The following is a 16,462-nucleotide window of genomic DNA, read 5'->3' as shown; positions in this document are numbered from 1 at the left end:
AAAACAAAACCTATTTTCATTTTAATTTAAATTTAATAAAAAAAAAAAAAAAAAAAAAAAACGATTTATTGACCGATATATCGGTTTGACCCGCCAAAAACCACCGCAAACCGCCTCGCCGTAAAAAAACCGATATTCCAAACCGCCTCAACAAAATCGTAAAGGTTTATAACCGATACCGATATGGCGGCCGATATATCGACCGCCACGACCGCTATTTAGAACACTAATATAAATTGAAAAACAATGATTACATGCATCGAATCATTCTACTTTAGACAGACTTCACTATGTACAAATTCACAAAAAATATTCTCGTTGACGGCTTAGGTTTACGGTTCCAAATGCAACCGATTGTTGCTAGCTCACTTGAGTAATTAATTGGTCATATTTCAGGCACCAGACTCATAGGTAGACTCCATCATTAATATATTGTAGATGGTTAGTGTTGGCGCCAGATTTCTGTTAGTGAAAATTGAAGAAATTCGCTATACGTGGAAATTAAAGATTGACAAAGATTTGTTTCTATATTTATTTTGGAATTAATTAGAGTCCTATTCTTGTAATATTGTTATTAGGACTTAGATTTATTTCCATGTATTATATTCTAGTTAGGTATCTTTTGTACTTATCTAGAATAGAAGTAGAAATCGACTAGGATTCTATTACCTAGTTAAATCGATTTCTTAGGGCCCAAGTTAGGTTTATGGTGGTGATTTCGTGCCTGTATAAGGCCCGCAACCTCATATGAGTCCCATGGAGCTTTAATCAAAAAATCCCAGCATAAAGGGCTTTGAAGGGTGCACATCAGGTGTGGCAACATGACGGGTTTCTTCTACCAGGCCATAAAGAAAGCATAAAGGCTTTGAAGGGTGCACATCAGGTGTGGCTTTCTTCTACCAGGCCATAAAGAAGATCGGCGTTCTTAAAAGATCTCGGGAGAGGGCCATAAAGAAGATCGGCGTTCGGGAGAAGTGCTTAAAAGATCTCGGGAGAGGTCGATCCGCCGCTTAAAAGATCTCGGGGAGGTCGATCCGCCGTTTGAAGGGAGTTCAATATTGGAGAAAGTCCAAGAGTGCGGATGGAGGAATTGCTTTGATTATCAACAAGTTCGAGTCGTGTGCAAAAACGGCATATTACATAAAGAGGGAGTCTTTAGTGTTTTTATTAAGTCCTATTAATGTACACTTAAATCTGAACTAGTTTTGCAAGTGCTCGTGGATGTAGGGTACATTTGTATCCGAACCACATTAAATTCTTGTGTTATTTATTCTGCTTTTAGTAGGTCTATTACTGTGACAACACAAGAATTATGTTACCACACCTAATATCGTAACCAGTGTTCTAAAAATCGGCCGAGGCGGTCCAAAACCTTTACGATTTTAGTGTAAAGGTTTGAAAAATCGGTTTTTTGCCTGTGAGGCGGTTTGAGGCGGTCCGAGGCGGTCTGAGGCGGTCTGAGGCGGTCCGAGACGGTCAAACCTTTAAGACGGGTCAAACTTCGGTGGAAAAAATCGGCAAAAAATCGGTCAAAAATCGGTTTTTTTTTTTTTTTTTTTTTTTTTTTTTTTTTTTTTTTATATAAATCAAAATAAAAGTTGGAATTTAAATAAAAAAAAAAGAGTTTATGCTTTATTTTGTTTATGTTAATTATTATTGTTAAAGAACTAATGATGTATGCCAAGAATGTATGTAAATTCAAAAAAAATTGTCTTTTTATTTATATTTTATAAGGATATTTATGTATTATGATCTTATTATTATTAAACTTTTATTATGTTATTAGAATATATACATGATAGAGATATAACTATGTTTAAATATTTTTTATCTATGTTTTGAGTATTTATAAATAATATCTACAAATATATTATATTAAATTTTAAAAACCGATTTATTTCCGATTTATCACCGATTAATCGTGAGTCGGTGCCTGACCGAGTCGGACCCGATTACCGATTTTTACAACCTTGATCGTAACACGTAATCTGTCTCAACATATGAGTAGATATTCATAGGCATTTAAAATCAACAGTTAATTTATTTGGATTTAATCTGGAATTTAACTGCTAATTAATTACGATGCCACATTATAGAAGTTCTTTTAATTTGCCTGCTCTACTTTCTTGCTATTTTTTACACTTCCTTATAGATCCCATTTTTAGATGTTGGATTTATTTATTTGATTTGGCGGGTTCTTGGGTTTTTTCTTTTAAACTTTCTTGGCTGCCTAATATCATGAAAATAATGGAATTTAACTAGTCAATATAATGTGTTTGCAAAATAAATTTTAGTTTTCACTTATTGTTGTCAAATATCCTTATAAATTGGATTTAGATAAAAGTATCAAGTGCAAAACGCGCTGTAGAATGCCACTTCAAGATATATATTTTTCAAATTTAACACAGAAAAAGCGTACCTCAATTGGATAAGGGCTCCTTTGCTACTATTAGATTAGATAAACTAAAAATAGAAGTTAGTAACATGCATAGTACTGTTAAACTCGCGAGATCTCGCGATATATATCACGAGACGGTACGGTCCCAATCAAAACGATACAACTCATAATATGTATCGGCTATGCATAAATACCGTTAAATATCGCGAGATATCGTATCGTATCGCCATATCACGATACGATACGATATTTACGATATTAGTCAAAAAATTAAAAAAAATTAAAAAAAATTTAAAAAAAATTAAAAAGTAAAAGAAAAAAGAAGGAAACGAAATATTCACATTATCAGGACCTAAAAACGAATTTCAATATTATTTAATGTTTTTTTTACATATATTAGATCCAAGAAATTTACAAGCCAAGTTTGATATAAATAAGATGACGTAGGAAAAATGCCAAAGTTGGAGTTGATGAAGTTGAAGAGATTGATGAACATGAGGATGAAGAAACTCTTTTGAAATTGGTGGATGAAAAAAAATTTAAGTGACATTAATCTTGAAAATTATGAAAGATAGATTTGTTGATGTTATTTTTATGAGCAGTTATAACTTTTGTCCTATTTTATGATCTATTTTATGATAGATTAGTTTTTTTTCAAGAAATTAGGAACGAGTGGTTTGACTTTAAAATGTTAAATTTTACATTGTTATAGTATTTTTATTATGTAAATATATATTTTTTATTATTTTTAATAGTCGGTTAAATATCTTACGATACGATACGATAACGATACGATACGATACACGAAGGAAAACGATACGCCGATATTTTCCGATTCGATACATGTTTGTTCGGTACATTTCAATAATACTCAAGCCCGCTATTGAAGTTGAAGCCCGTAATTAAGTGATATTATGTCATGAAATTAGTAACATCCATTCCCTGTGCGAAAAATTTGTAGGGGTAGCTAAAACGAAAAATTACAATTTTATCCATAAAACAATAACTTAATTTTGTAATAAATTTTTTTACAGACAATTCACATATAATGATAGAATCTAACAAATTTAATACAACATGTAATCTAGAAGGGATTTTTGTGCATAAGTCCCTAATCAAGCATCTTTATTATTCTAGGTTTAGGGGTTATATCTCTTTCACCAATAAGCCCATCCCTTTAATATTTATTACAAATAAAGGAAACATTCATGTATATGACAAAATTACCCTCAACCATTTATACACAATTCTTAATTGTAACCTGAATTTAATCAATTTTGACCACAAAAATCCAATTTTGATTTTTTTTTTCAAAAAAATTTTATGCTGGTCTCCGGAGTTGACTTTTTGATTTTTTTTTCGGCTATGTTTTTTCCGCCGCCCGGATTGCGGCGTTGACTTCCTTTTTTCTGGTCTGTTTTTTTCCGTCGCCAGATTCCGGCGTTGATTTTTTTTAGTGTTTTTTTTATGTCCGTTGCTAAATGTTGACAATTAAAGTAATTATACTGTAAATGACAGTACATTAACGTAATTGTACTGCCGTTGACAATACATTTATATAATTGTTCTGCCGTTGACAGTAAATTAACGTAACATTATTATTATTATTTTTTTGTTATTTTTTTTTTATTTTGTTTGATTTGTTGACAAGGCAATGTAATTATATTATTGTGGTTGACAGTAAAACAACTGTAAACACAATAAATATTCCTGTCAACCACATCAAAATTATTATTTTTTTGGGTTTTTTGGTTTGTTTGAGTTATTCACGGAGAAATATAATAATATTATTGTCTATTATTGCAATATTACTGTAAAAACAATAATATTACTGTGGTTGACGGTAATATTACTGTTGTTATAGCAATATTGCTCTCAACCACATCAATATTATTATTTTTTTTGGGTCTTTTTGTTTGTTTGAGTTATTCACGGAGTAACGTAATAATATTACTGTCTATTATTGTAATATTACCGTGGTTGACGGTAATATTACTGTTGTTATAGTAATGTTACTGTCACTCAGAGTAATATTAATTCTTTTGGCTGTTTATTATGTTTACATTTGTTGAACGATCAACATAGTAATATTACTCTATTACACAATAATAATGAGTTTTATTGTGTTAATATTATTGTGCTAGAGATTAATATAGCAATATTACCATGTTAAACTGTAATATAGTTAATTTTAATGTGTTTAACAGTAATATAGTTAATATTACTTTCAATCACAGCAATATTGTTGTTTAAACGGAAAAAAAAAAAAGATGTTAAAAAAAATCGAAAAAGTCAACGCCGGAGAACAACGTTGACCGTCGGTCAACGCCGAAAACCGGCGGAAAATCAGGAAAAAAAAAAGTCAATGGCGGTGACGGACGAAATTGTCCATAAAAATGTGTTTTGGGTCAAAATTGAATAATTTGTGAAATTTGGGGTCAAATTGAGGTTAAATTAAATTAAAGAATGAAATTGGAGCATATTAAAGTATGAGGAGTTGTTTTAGTCTTTTAAAAAAATCAGGACCATGTGTGGACATTTTTGTAAATGAGTTTATTCTCTGGATCTCTTTATGAATAAATACTCATTGATGGGCTTATCGGTAAAGACCCCATCTAAATAACCAAACATATTATTAACTAACTAATTAATTAACTAATAGGGAATTAATTCAATCTGACTACAAGCCCCTGTCAAATTATCAACGATTTTTCCAGCTACGACATAAATCTGGGTGAGCTACCTTATTGTCAAATTTATGCATCATCTGGCAGAGCTATAGCTCTTTGAAAATTAAATAAACAAAACAAACGAAACTCGTCGTTCACATCGATCCCACACGAGGAAGGCCTCTTGATAGTCTGAAGTCATCAAAATCATCTAATGAGCTTGGGATACTCTCGAGAGAGTCTCTGCCAGTAAGTACCCAGTGGCGGAATCACCCTTTGGCAAGGGTAGGCTCCAACCCACTCTCATTTAAAAAAAATTATAATATATTATATGTATATATATTTAGCCCACCCAAATTGTTTAATTTAGTTCACCCAACTAATTTAGTTTAACTTATCTAACAAAATATTTATGCTATATTAGTTGAAGTTTATAATTTGTAGTTATTTATGTTAATGAATCAAAAAAAAAAGGAAAAAAATTTGGGGGCGTTGCCCCTGAATCCCTGTAAATTTTAAGCCTACTCTGTTTCAAATTCCTGGCTCCGCCACTGCCAATACCTGTGAAGTGGAAGGACCTTAAAAATTGAAATTTTGAATTGGTGGTGGCTTTTGACCTACTTGACGTTAGTACATTTTTGTAGAAATTATGACATACTTATTTGTTTGTGTTGTTCATGTTATTACAAAACCAATATTGTAGTTAAATATTATTTTTAGTGTAGACGAATTTACCAATTGATAATCCAAACGAAGAGACTATGGAGAACGTCATGGAACTTTTGAAGCAACAAAGCAGCCACCAACAACATAGGCTGAATACACATTTTAATAAGTTTGCTTCAATAGAGGAAGCGCTACAAAATAAGCTATCTTTTGGAGGATTAATTCAACAGAACTGGAAAAATTTATGCACTGCTCTTTTTAGTGATCCTAAATACAAGGTATTATTTTTTTTATGTAAGTAAATTTATAATATTAATATGCATTTTATAATGTAAAATCATATTTTGAAGGAAAGATGCGAAAAATCAAAAAAAAAAATCGGTTAGAGATGAAAACAAATCATAATCAAGGCTCTAGATCATTCATATTAGTTCGCCGTATGTTGTAAGTTACTTTTTTTTTTCTCTTCATATTGTATAGATTTATGTTGAGAATCTTTTTATTTAACACCACCCATTTTTCACAGAGTCAAAAATCAAAATTTGATGACGATGATGATGGTGGTGGTGATTACGATGATGGTGTTGATGAAGTTGATATGATAAAGTTTTACACACATTGTCACTACAAAGAAGCCAAGGGATGAGTTAAAGAACAATCCGAAAAAAAATCATGTAAGTAAAATTTGGTATTTTTTATTTTAACTTGTTCATGCTCACAATTTCTTCGAAAACTTATTTCTTCATGGAAAATTTGGATGTCAATTTTAGATGGAAATGGAGCATCATAGAATTGGTGCTAATTATCTAGTGAGAAAGTTGATGCTGATAAAATTGCCGAAGATGTTCTTGGAAAGAGGTCTTCTTATGTTGTTGAACTTGGGTATGGTCCAAAACCGAAGAAATGTGCATCAGACGCAGCCATAAAAAAACTTCAAGAATCTTTGAGAGAGAAAGAACAAAAAAAAATTGGAACTTAAGGAGTAACTTCTTGCTATGAAATCAACTATTGCAAATTATTATCTTTTCTTTCAAAAAATGTTCGGTTCTCAACATAATGAATGACTCTTCATGGTAATATTTCAATATTTTACTGTAAAATAACAATTTAATTGTATTGTGATTATTTTGTAGATCGGAGATTATTTGTTTGAAGTGAGAGCAAAACACTTGTGTTTTAGGTTTATTTACATATGATGTTCCTGTTTCGTTGTTTTAGAATGACATGTAGTTTTAGTTGTTTTTGAATAATATTTGAATTTTTGTTCTCAGCTTAGTACTTTAATTTAATTTCGATTTAGTATTTAGATGATTGATTTGTTCTTAGATGATATCTTGTTTATATGAATTTCTTTCTCTATTTATAAAGATGGATCAATTATTTATATATCTAGACATATAAAAAAATGAAAATAATCATTTAATAATATTTAAATCAAAATCAATATTTCAATTAATATTGGTCAAATTATTATTATTTGTTTGCCCACAAAAGCTTTAGTTGCATAATTTTCTTTTAAATAACAAAATATTTAAAGTATCTTCTGGCACGATAAATATTTGTTGCACAAAAAGTTACTTTGGCCTTTGGGTACGAAAAATATTTGTTTGCCAAAATCTTATTGTTGGCAGGAAACAATTTTGTTGCCTAAAAATATACATTTTTCGCAACAAAGAATATTGTGGCAATTATCATCCGCTGGGAAAAGAAATAATAGTTTTCACTACCACTTAATGATAGTTTTTGAAACATAAATAATTGTTGTCTATTGTATATATCTTTGACGACAATAAAATTGTTGTTGAGAGTGGATGTATTTGCTACAAAAATAATGACATAAAACGTTGGTAACTAAGTCATGGCAATAATAAATATCTTGCAACAAAATACAACTGTCGTTAATGATTAATGTTCTGTCAACGATTAATATGTTGCAACGAAATAAATTCATTGTTACTAATGACTACATTGACAACGATAGACTTGTGGCAACAAAATAAATTTGGTGGTACTAATGAATGTATTGGCCACGATAAATCTATGGCGACAAAGTAAATTTGTTGTTACTACTTAGTGCATTGGCAACGATCACTATGTGGCAACAACATAACAATGTTGTCTATGGTCAATATAGTGGCGACGATTTGTGCATTTCTTTGCCCCGAACTTTCCGAGACATGGAAAAGTTGGAAATATGCATGCTAAGATGATATTATATGTAATTTCCATGCTACACACCATAATTTGATATATATGTCGTTTGGCTATATTGGTATACATGATAACTGTTAGGTTCAGACACGGTTAATGTGACGAAAGCCTCTTTAGTCCTATACTAATATGGTCAATGGACGAGATTTTAAGGAATACCTTTTTATATGATAGCAATATTTGAGCTCATAAGGTGTACACATTTATAAGGTATCACATATGTGACGTAAATGTGTATGGTTATCTAAAAGAAAGTCCAAATTAATTGTGATCTAATAAAGATTATTGGGTTGGACTTATAGGTTGAGTATAATTATGGGCCTAATGTGTAGAGACAATCAGGGTTTAATTGTGATTTATTGATGGGGCTGAATAACAGTTGTAATACAACTGGACTCTACAGTTATATAAAGAGTCGTGGTCCCAAAAAAAACGCAATCATTCCATCTCTTCTAAAATCCATCGTTATAGAGAAAAATAAGGAACTGCGAATTCTTTGGAAAATCTATCCCATTCCAGTGGAGATTTGACGATTCGATTTCATGATGTAAGGTACGCTTCCGTGTTTATATTTATGTTTAATTCTCGTTGATTCAAGCATGTTGGTTCTTGGGAATTTGTATGTAAGTACGATAAATTTCTAACATGAAATATTTTTTGTTGCAATTGTGGAATCGGCAACAAAATCATAGTCTTTTGGCAACGAAATATAATGATGCAAATTTGACATTTTCATGTAGTGGATTAATCTAAATCCGATGAAGTCCAATATAGGTAAACAAACGAGGTCTTACGAATTTTGCATTCCGGAACACTCAACAAATAGCTTATGAGTCAAACAAATCTCATATTTTTTTCAAGGAACTTTTGCACACACGGCCTAAATATTCTATAACTTTTAATCTGTTGATATATATATATATATATATATATATATATATATATATATATATATATATATATATATATATATATATATATATATATATATATATATATATATATATATATATATATATATAATGTACATATGATATGTGATGGGAGTCAGTTTGGCAGGCTTGGACGGACCCTCGAAACCAAGATTATTGGGCCAAAAGCCCAATGAATGACAAGAATCAAGGCAGGTCAGATGTTCGCCAACAAAGAGCTTAACATATAGTCCGCTGACATATAGCTCGTAGGATAAAGTCCACAACTACTTCTCGCCTCGCATAAAAAGAGTAGCAGGAGCCAGGAAGTGGTAGGTGAGAGAGCTGAACGAGAGCAGTTAAAAGTAAGAAGACTCGAAGATATTCTGAATAAATATATAAAGGAAACATGAAAAGTAAGATGAGTAATTGAGCAATCAATGTAATCAATCAGAATAAAGAGATTATAAATTAGGAAATGTCTAATTAGAAACTCTCTATATAAATGAATGCAAAGTACATGTTAGGATCACGATTTGAACATTAATAAGAATACTCTAATACTTTCTTCTAGACTCTCTCTCTCTCTCTCTCTCTCTCTCTCTCTCTCTCTCTCTCTCTCTCTAAATTCATACTCTTCGTTCGTCGAATTCGGCCAGAAGGACCAGTGTTCGATGATTTTTCAAAGGGAGTTAGGCTTGAAACGAGGTCTTGGAGTGTAGATCCTACACCATCAATATGAATACCGTTTGAAGAAAAGAAAATGCAAGCACATGCAATAATCAAGAAATAGCTCATGACTCAAACAAATCTCATATTTTTTTCCAAAGAACTTTTGCTCACACAACCTAAATATTTTATAACCTTTAATTTGTTGATATATATATATTAAGGTTATAAAAAGTGGTAATCGGGTCGTAGGCGGTCAGGGACCGACTCACGATTAATCGGTGTGGCGGTGATTAATCGGTGATAAATCGGAAATAAATCGGTTTTTAAAATTTAATATAATATATTTCTAGATATAATTTATAAATACTCAAAACATATTTAAAAATATATTTAAACATGGTTAAATCGGTGTATGTATCCTAATAAAATAATAAAAGTTATAATAATAAGATCATAATACAGAAATATCCTTATAAAACATAAATAAATTTTTTTTTTTTTAATTTAGATTTATTCTTGAACATTCCTAGCATACATCATTAGTTCTTCAACGATAACAGTTCACATAAACAAAATAAAACATAAACTCATATTTTGTTTATTAGTAATCCCAACTTTTATTTTGAATTATAAAAAAAAAAAAAAAAAAAAAAAAAAAAAAAAAAAAAAAAAACCGACTTTTGACCTATTTTTGGCCGATTTTTGCCACCGAAGTTTGACCCGCCATAAAGGTTTGACCACCTCGGACCACCTCAAACCGTCTAAATCGCCTCACAGGCAAAAAACCGATTTTTCAAACCTTTACACTAAAATCGTAAAGGTTTTTGACCGCCTCCGCCTCGGAGACCGATTAATCGGCCACCTCGGCCTATTTTTAGAACACATATATATATATATATATATATATATATATATATATATATATATATATATATATATATATATATATATATATATATATATATATATATATATATATATATATATATATATATATATATATATATATATATATATATATATATATATGACCCATATTATATGTCGTTTTAGATGGTTGCGCGCATATTAAAATAGTCAATAAATATGCATAGATTATACCAAAAATTGTTGTCGAAATTTTGTTTTTTTATTGAATTGGCGAGGCGAGTTGCCTCTGTCATTAAGACGAAATTTTCCTGCTACGGTGCTTACGGCTTTAACAGAAATCGTCTCCCAAGTTGCAACAGCAAACTTGGAATAGGAGCACTCCAAATTCCAAGTACGACGAATTGTACTTTGTGTGAAACTTTTCGAGACAATCTGGAAAAGGTAGGTTAGAATTGAAGAAGAAGAGAAAATGGTATTTGGATTTGAAGTGAAGAATTATGGAAAAGCGGGAGTCTATTTATAAAACATTAAAAGCAATGTCCCTTGGAGAAAAGGGTGCAAGACCCACCAGTTATCCCAAATTTTGCACTGTTTCGGCTATAGAGCTGTTGGATCGAATCTGTTGCAACATTCCGATTTGAGCCAATTGGTTTGCACTGGTTCGGCCGCATCAATTCAAAATAATAGGGCTAGTGTAACACCCCACATTTTTGGTAAAATATTAATATTTTATTTCACCACCTCTATGTGCAAATTTATTAGATTAGAATTTAGAATAATCCTTGCATAACCAATTGTTTATGTGAGTATGTGAATTATGTGATTAGAAAATATTTAAAAATATTATGTCGAAATAAATTATTTCCATGAACAAAAATTTGATTCTTGCATAATGAATTTAAATGAGCATTTTATTACATTTATGCATGCATTAAATTATAGAAAATAAAAATTTACTCATGAATGTTAGGATTTTTAATTGGTGATGAAAATTAGAAAATCATCCCCTTATTTTTTTGAAATTTTAGGCCCCTACTATACATACACACACACAAGAATTTAAAATAATGCATATTAATTAGAAGAAGAAGAAGAACAAGCATTAGAAGGCTTGTACATTGAGCATTAAAAGAAATACCTAACTCTAGTTTTTTTCTAATCATTAGCTAGAGCACACTTAACAACTCCTACACTCCAACTTTAGCTAACCCAAAGGTCACCCTTCTTCTTCCTTTCTCCCCTTCATTTAGGCAGCCTCAACCGCCCACCATAGCCACCATTTTCTTGATATTAAGCACCCAAGAGCCACCACCACACCTCCCCAAGAAATTGCAATCGACTTCTACAAAACATGTATTTCTCATTCTTCTCCATAGGCTTTGAAGTCTCCAAAAACTCTATAAATACCTCCAATATCCAAGATCAAAATGCACTCTCAAACTCCACTCTCACCATCTATAAGTTCAAGGTCTCTTTCTAATTCAACAAAAGGAGAATTTTCGGTCAAGTTTAAGTGTAAGCTTCTTCTTCCTTTTCTTCATTTTTCGAAGAAAGAGCTCTCTTTTCTTTAAATTTGTCTTCCTCTCATCTTAAAATTATAATCTAACCCTCTATCTCTTCTTGTATTATAGAGAAAAGAGCTAACAATTCCTCCCATTGAAGATTAGAGGTGAGAATTCTTGAATTCTTGCTCAAATATGCAACACCAATATTATTTCGGGTTTTCCTTGAATTCTTGACTAATACTTGCATATTATATGGTTACATTGCTTAGATGATGATTGCATCTTAGTATTTTAAGGAGAAAAGTTTGTTCTTGAAGTTCTATGATATTTCAAATTTTGGGGGAAAATGCCTAAGATGCTTATTTGATTTAATTAGTGTCGTGCATGTGTTAATCTAGTGATTAATTGTTGATTTGTGAAAAGAAATGGAATTTTTGTCTTAACTACAAAACTTTATAAATTGCCTCTTTAACTATTGAAATGGGAAAAGTGATGAAATAGGAGTAGAATAGTATGGATGCATGTGGGATTTGTGTAAAAAGGAAATTTCTGTTTATGTGTGATGTTTTGAATTTTGGTATAAAGATGCCTAAGTGCTTATTTGAGTTAATTAATGCCTTGCGTGTGTTGATCTTGATTGATTTTTGATTTAAGGTCTTGTATGTTAAGATCTAGTATTTTCTATGAAGATTGGTAAAAGAATTAAAAAGTTGTACGAAACTTGGTTAAAAGGATCTTACATGTGAAGATCTAGTGGTAAGACTTGAATAAATTAAATGCAAATTAAAACCATTTCATATCCCATGGAGATAATAAATGACTCCGAGATAGCAACAATTATGTTGCCTAATGGTACTACGCAAATGTGGCATTTGCGCGTTTACTAGTATAAATTATTGTGTAACACTCAGAATAAATGTCGAGTACCCAATAGCATATGTTCCCACTCAGAATGGGCTGGCAAAATCTTTCATCAAACGCGTCCAAATAATCTCTCGTACTTTGCGGATGAGATCTAAACTCACTAGTGCAGAATGGGGCCTTGCAGTATTGCACGCATCAGCACTGATTAAATTGCGCCCCAGTGCTTATCATATGCATTCACCAATGCAATTGGCCTTGGGCTTCGAGCCCGATATTTCGCACATACGCACATTTAGTTGCGGTGTGCAAGTGTCAATTCCTCATCCTTAGAGGACTAAAATAGGTTCCCAAAGCCGACTTGGCATATACGTTGGATTTGATTCACCGTTAATTATTAGGTTCTTGAAACCAATGACAAGTGATTTATTTACAGCTAGACTTGCGGACAATCACTTTGATGAGACATTATTTATACCGATTGGTAAGGATGTTCAGATACCCATGATAATGATAAACAAAAACCAATCAAAAATCTCACATGGTGAGTGAAACATTTATCTCATCTAGACCCACGTACCTCTGAGTGTGAAAATAAGATCCATAGAATCATTCATTTACAAAATATTGCCAATAAACTTCCTGGTGCATTTTATGACTCCAGTCAAGTGTATATAAGTCCACACAAAAAATAGTTTCGCAAATAAATCCATCCTCATGTTTTTTGCCTAAAATACCATTTATGATATATTTTTTATCAATTTCACCATTATACTCTAACTTTATCAATATTGCACATTGACCCCGAATTTGAACAAATATAACACATTAACTTCCATTTTCACAACTTTTTTTAAAAATATTTTTTTTAGAAAATAATTTTTTTTCAAAATTTTTTTTCCGGCCAGATTCTGGCGTTGACTTTTTTTTGAATTTTTTTTTTCTGAAATATTTTTCCCGGCCAGTCTCCGATCTTGACTTTTGTTTTTCTACCTAAATTATTATGTTAACAAAATTACTGTCTGAGACAATAATATTTAATGCCAAAACAAGGATTAAATTGAACCTTCAACTTTAAAGTTTGTTTTCTAAGTACATCAATTTATAAAAGGCTGCGGCTATATGCAATACTAATCCCACTTGTGCAAGATCAAATTAAACAAGGATTCCAAAAGATTTCATTTTATTAAGATGAAATAACAAATATACCCATAAATTAAATTAGCTTTTGTTTGCTCATGCAAGACCAAATAACAAATAATTAAAAAAAAAACGTGGAATTAAAAAAACCCCATCCCCCCGTCTCTCCTGTGAAACCCTACCATACGCTCAAGCTTCGCTGCCAAAGCTCCGCCGCTCTTGATGCGACGTTCTTGATCTCTTGTACATATTTTTTAAATATTGGATGAATTTGGACAATAAACTGCGTTTTCGCATTCGCTTCATAACCAGTTGGTGCCTTCAAATAATTCAAATTGCTATAAAAATAAGTGAATATTGAAATAAAAAGTATAATTGGAAAATAGAAAGTTAAAAAAAAAATGAAACAACTAAATTTCGACATTAAAGTGTCGAATATATGTCCATAAATTCGACACCTTAATGTTGAAATTTAGTTTATGTGGACTAATTTGCTAACAGTTAAATTTCGACACTAAGGTGTCGATTTTGTACTCCAAAATCGACATCTCAATGCTGATTTTTACTTATAAAATTCGACATACACATGTCGACCGCGTCTGCGCGGGATTGTTTTTTTAAAAAATATGAAACAACTAAATTTCGACATTAAGCTGACGAATTTATGGACATAAATTCGACACCTGAATGTCGAAATTTAGTATATTTGGACTAATTTGCTAACAGTTAAATTTCGACACTAGGGTGTCGATTTTGTACTCCAAAATCGACATCTCAATGTCGATTTTTATCTATAAAATTCGACATGTACATGTCGACTGCATTTGCGCGAGATGTTTTTTGGAAAAACGATATTCTAGCTAAAAAACAAATAAATGCATATTTTATTGGGTTCTTCCACCGTAGAATCTTCTATTTTGATGTCTTATGACTCCATACATTTCATCTTTGTAAGATTTGTTGAGTTTTGATGATTTTGAATGTGTAGGTTTTATGTGTTTATGGAGGAGGAAGGAGAAAGGTTTTGTGGGTCTTGGAGGATGGAGAAGATGAGAGTTGGTCTTTTGGTTTTGTGATAGGGTTTTTTGTGTTTTTAAGTTTTTGGTATTGCATATTTAGAATTTTTAATTTTTTTAACAAGTAAGGGTATTATAGTATTTATACATTGAAAAATTTGATTTTGTCTTGCACAAGTGTAATTAGTCTTGCATATAGCCGCACGCAGCCTTTATAAAATTAGTGTTTAGCATTGATTTTTCAGAATTTTTTTTTTTCCCCACATTTGATTCACAGTCACCAACTTTTGCTATTTCGACCATTGTTGAATGAGCTCCAACGTAACAGAACGAAACATGTCATTGTTATGCATTAAAACTAGAGTTTATCTCACTTCAACCAACTCTCATTTCCCATAACAAGTAACAAAGAGAACCAAAGTAGAAACTCAGTTTGGACCATTCTCTCGTTACAATAAATTCTTTCTTCACAACTTAATAGCATTCAAATGATATATCAATATTACAGAATATATTATCAATCTCATATTATAATTAAATACATATTATCTATCTAGTAGGGCATGGATGCTTGAATTCTATCTTTCCTTTTCTGCAGAAATATCTGAAGAGATTTCTTTAGTGAGAGTCCTCCATTTCCATGGTGCAGAGAGAGCGATCCCGCATTTATCGACCTCATCGCATTATACTTCTCTTCGGTTTCTCTTCTTGCAACCCAAAGAATCGCTATTGCCTGGATAACAATCAGCACATATGTTTTCTTACAGTTAGTTTTTTTCAAGAGTTAGAAAAGATTAAAAAAAAAATGTTTCTATATCGATCATATGTTTTACAGAAACTTGTTGAAGAAGGTACCTGAAGCTCAGTTGCATCACTGTAGGAGCTGGTTATGGTAATTCCATTTGACCTAGTTGTCCTACGAACATTTAATTTTCACAATTAATTATCGGAAATATTATATACTTTATATTCATTAAGCACACCCTCATGTCATATGATTCAACTTAATCCATTCTCACATTCTCACGGAATAAACCGTAATAACTTCCAAAATCGAAAACAGGCCGCCAAAGTAGGAAGTGTCCTATTATTCCCGACGTACATTGGAATTAGTTAAATTGCAGTTCATTATCAGATACACGCAGAGAACTACATAAAAAAAAAAAAAAAAAAAAGGCAATGCTACTTACACTAGTTGGCTACGAGGACCTACCAATGAGGCCGATGTTACATTGGATCGACGAAATGGAACGCTTAGGTTGCAGTGTCTCTTCATTCCTAGTCCCTCTTCGATCACTTTCTCTGCATGCTTTGAATGAACTTACGCAAAAATAAGAAACAGTTTTTTTTTCAATCAGTTTTTCGAAATTTTCATCGATCAGGTGTAAGATATTAGAGTGGTGAAGAAGTGAAGCATCACTGCAAAAATATCTTCCAAAAGGATTGTGGTTTTGGCACATATATATAAAACATGGGATAGGCAGTTGGATTGTAAAGTAATTGCAATAACCAAAAAAAAAAAAAAAAAAAAAAGGTAATATAG

General features: G+C 31.5%; 1 protein-coding gene across 2 annotated transcripts; it reads right to left on the bottom strand.

The window, feature by feature from the left end:
- Nucleotides 1–15,366: 15,366 nt before the first annotated feature.
- Nucleotides 15,367–16,351, bottom strand: LOC105969722 (protein TIFY 5A). 2 transcript variants are annotated; one of them, XM_012994493.2, is made up of 3 exons: nt 16,110–16,351; nt 15,775–15,835; nt 15,367–15,652 (listed from the first exon to the last, which is right to left on the bottom strand). In XM_012994493.2, exons 1-3 carry the CDS (start codon nt 16,193–16,195, stop codon nt 15,473–15,475), a joined length of 327 nt encoding a protein of 108 aa, XP_012849947.1. In that variant the 5' UTR covers nt 16,196–16,351; the 3' UTR covers nt 15,367–15,472. The 2 variants fall into 2 exon arrangements, with proteins under 2 accessions (XP_012849947.1, XP_088683512.1); XM_088827386.1 differs by having other exon boundaries at nt 15,775–15,826; nt 16,110–16,280.
- Between the last annotated feature and the right edge of the window lie 111 nt (nt 16,352–16,462).

Source organism: Erythranthe guttata, chromosome 2, assembly GCF_056151865.1.
Source record: "Erythranthe guttata isolate IM_541 chromosome 2, IM_541, whole genome shotgun sequence".
Classification (NCBI taxonomy): Eukaryota; Viridiplantae; Streptophyta; class Magnoliopsida; order Lamiales; family Phrymaceae; genus Erythranthe; species Erythranthe guttata.
Note: the sequence above shows the minus strand (reverse complement) of the source record. Positions and strands in the feature narration are given on the sequence as shown.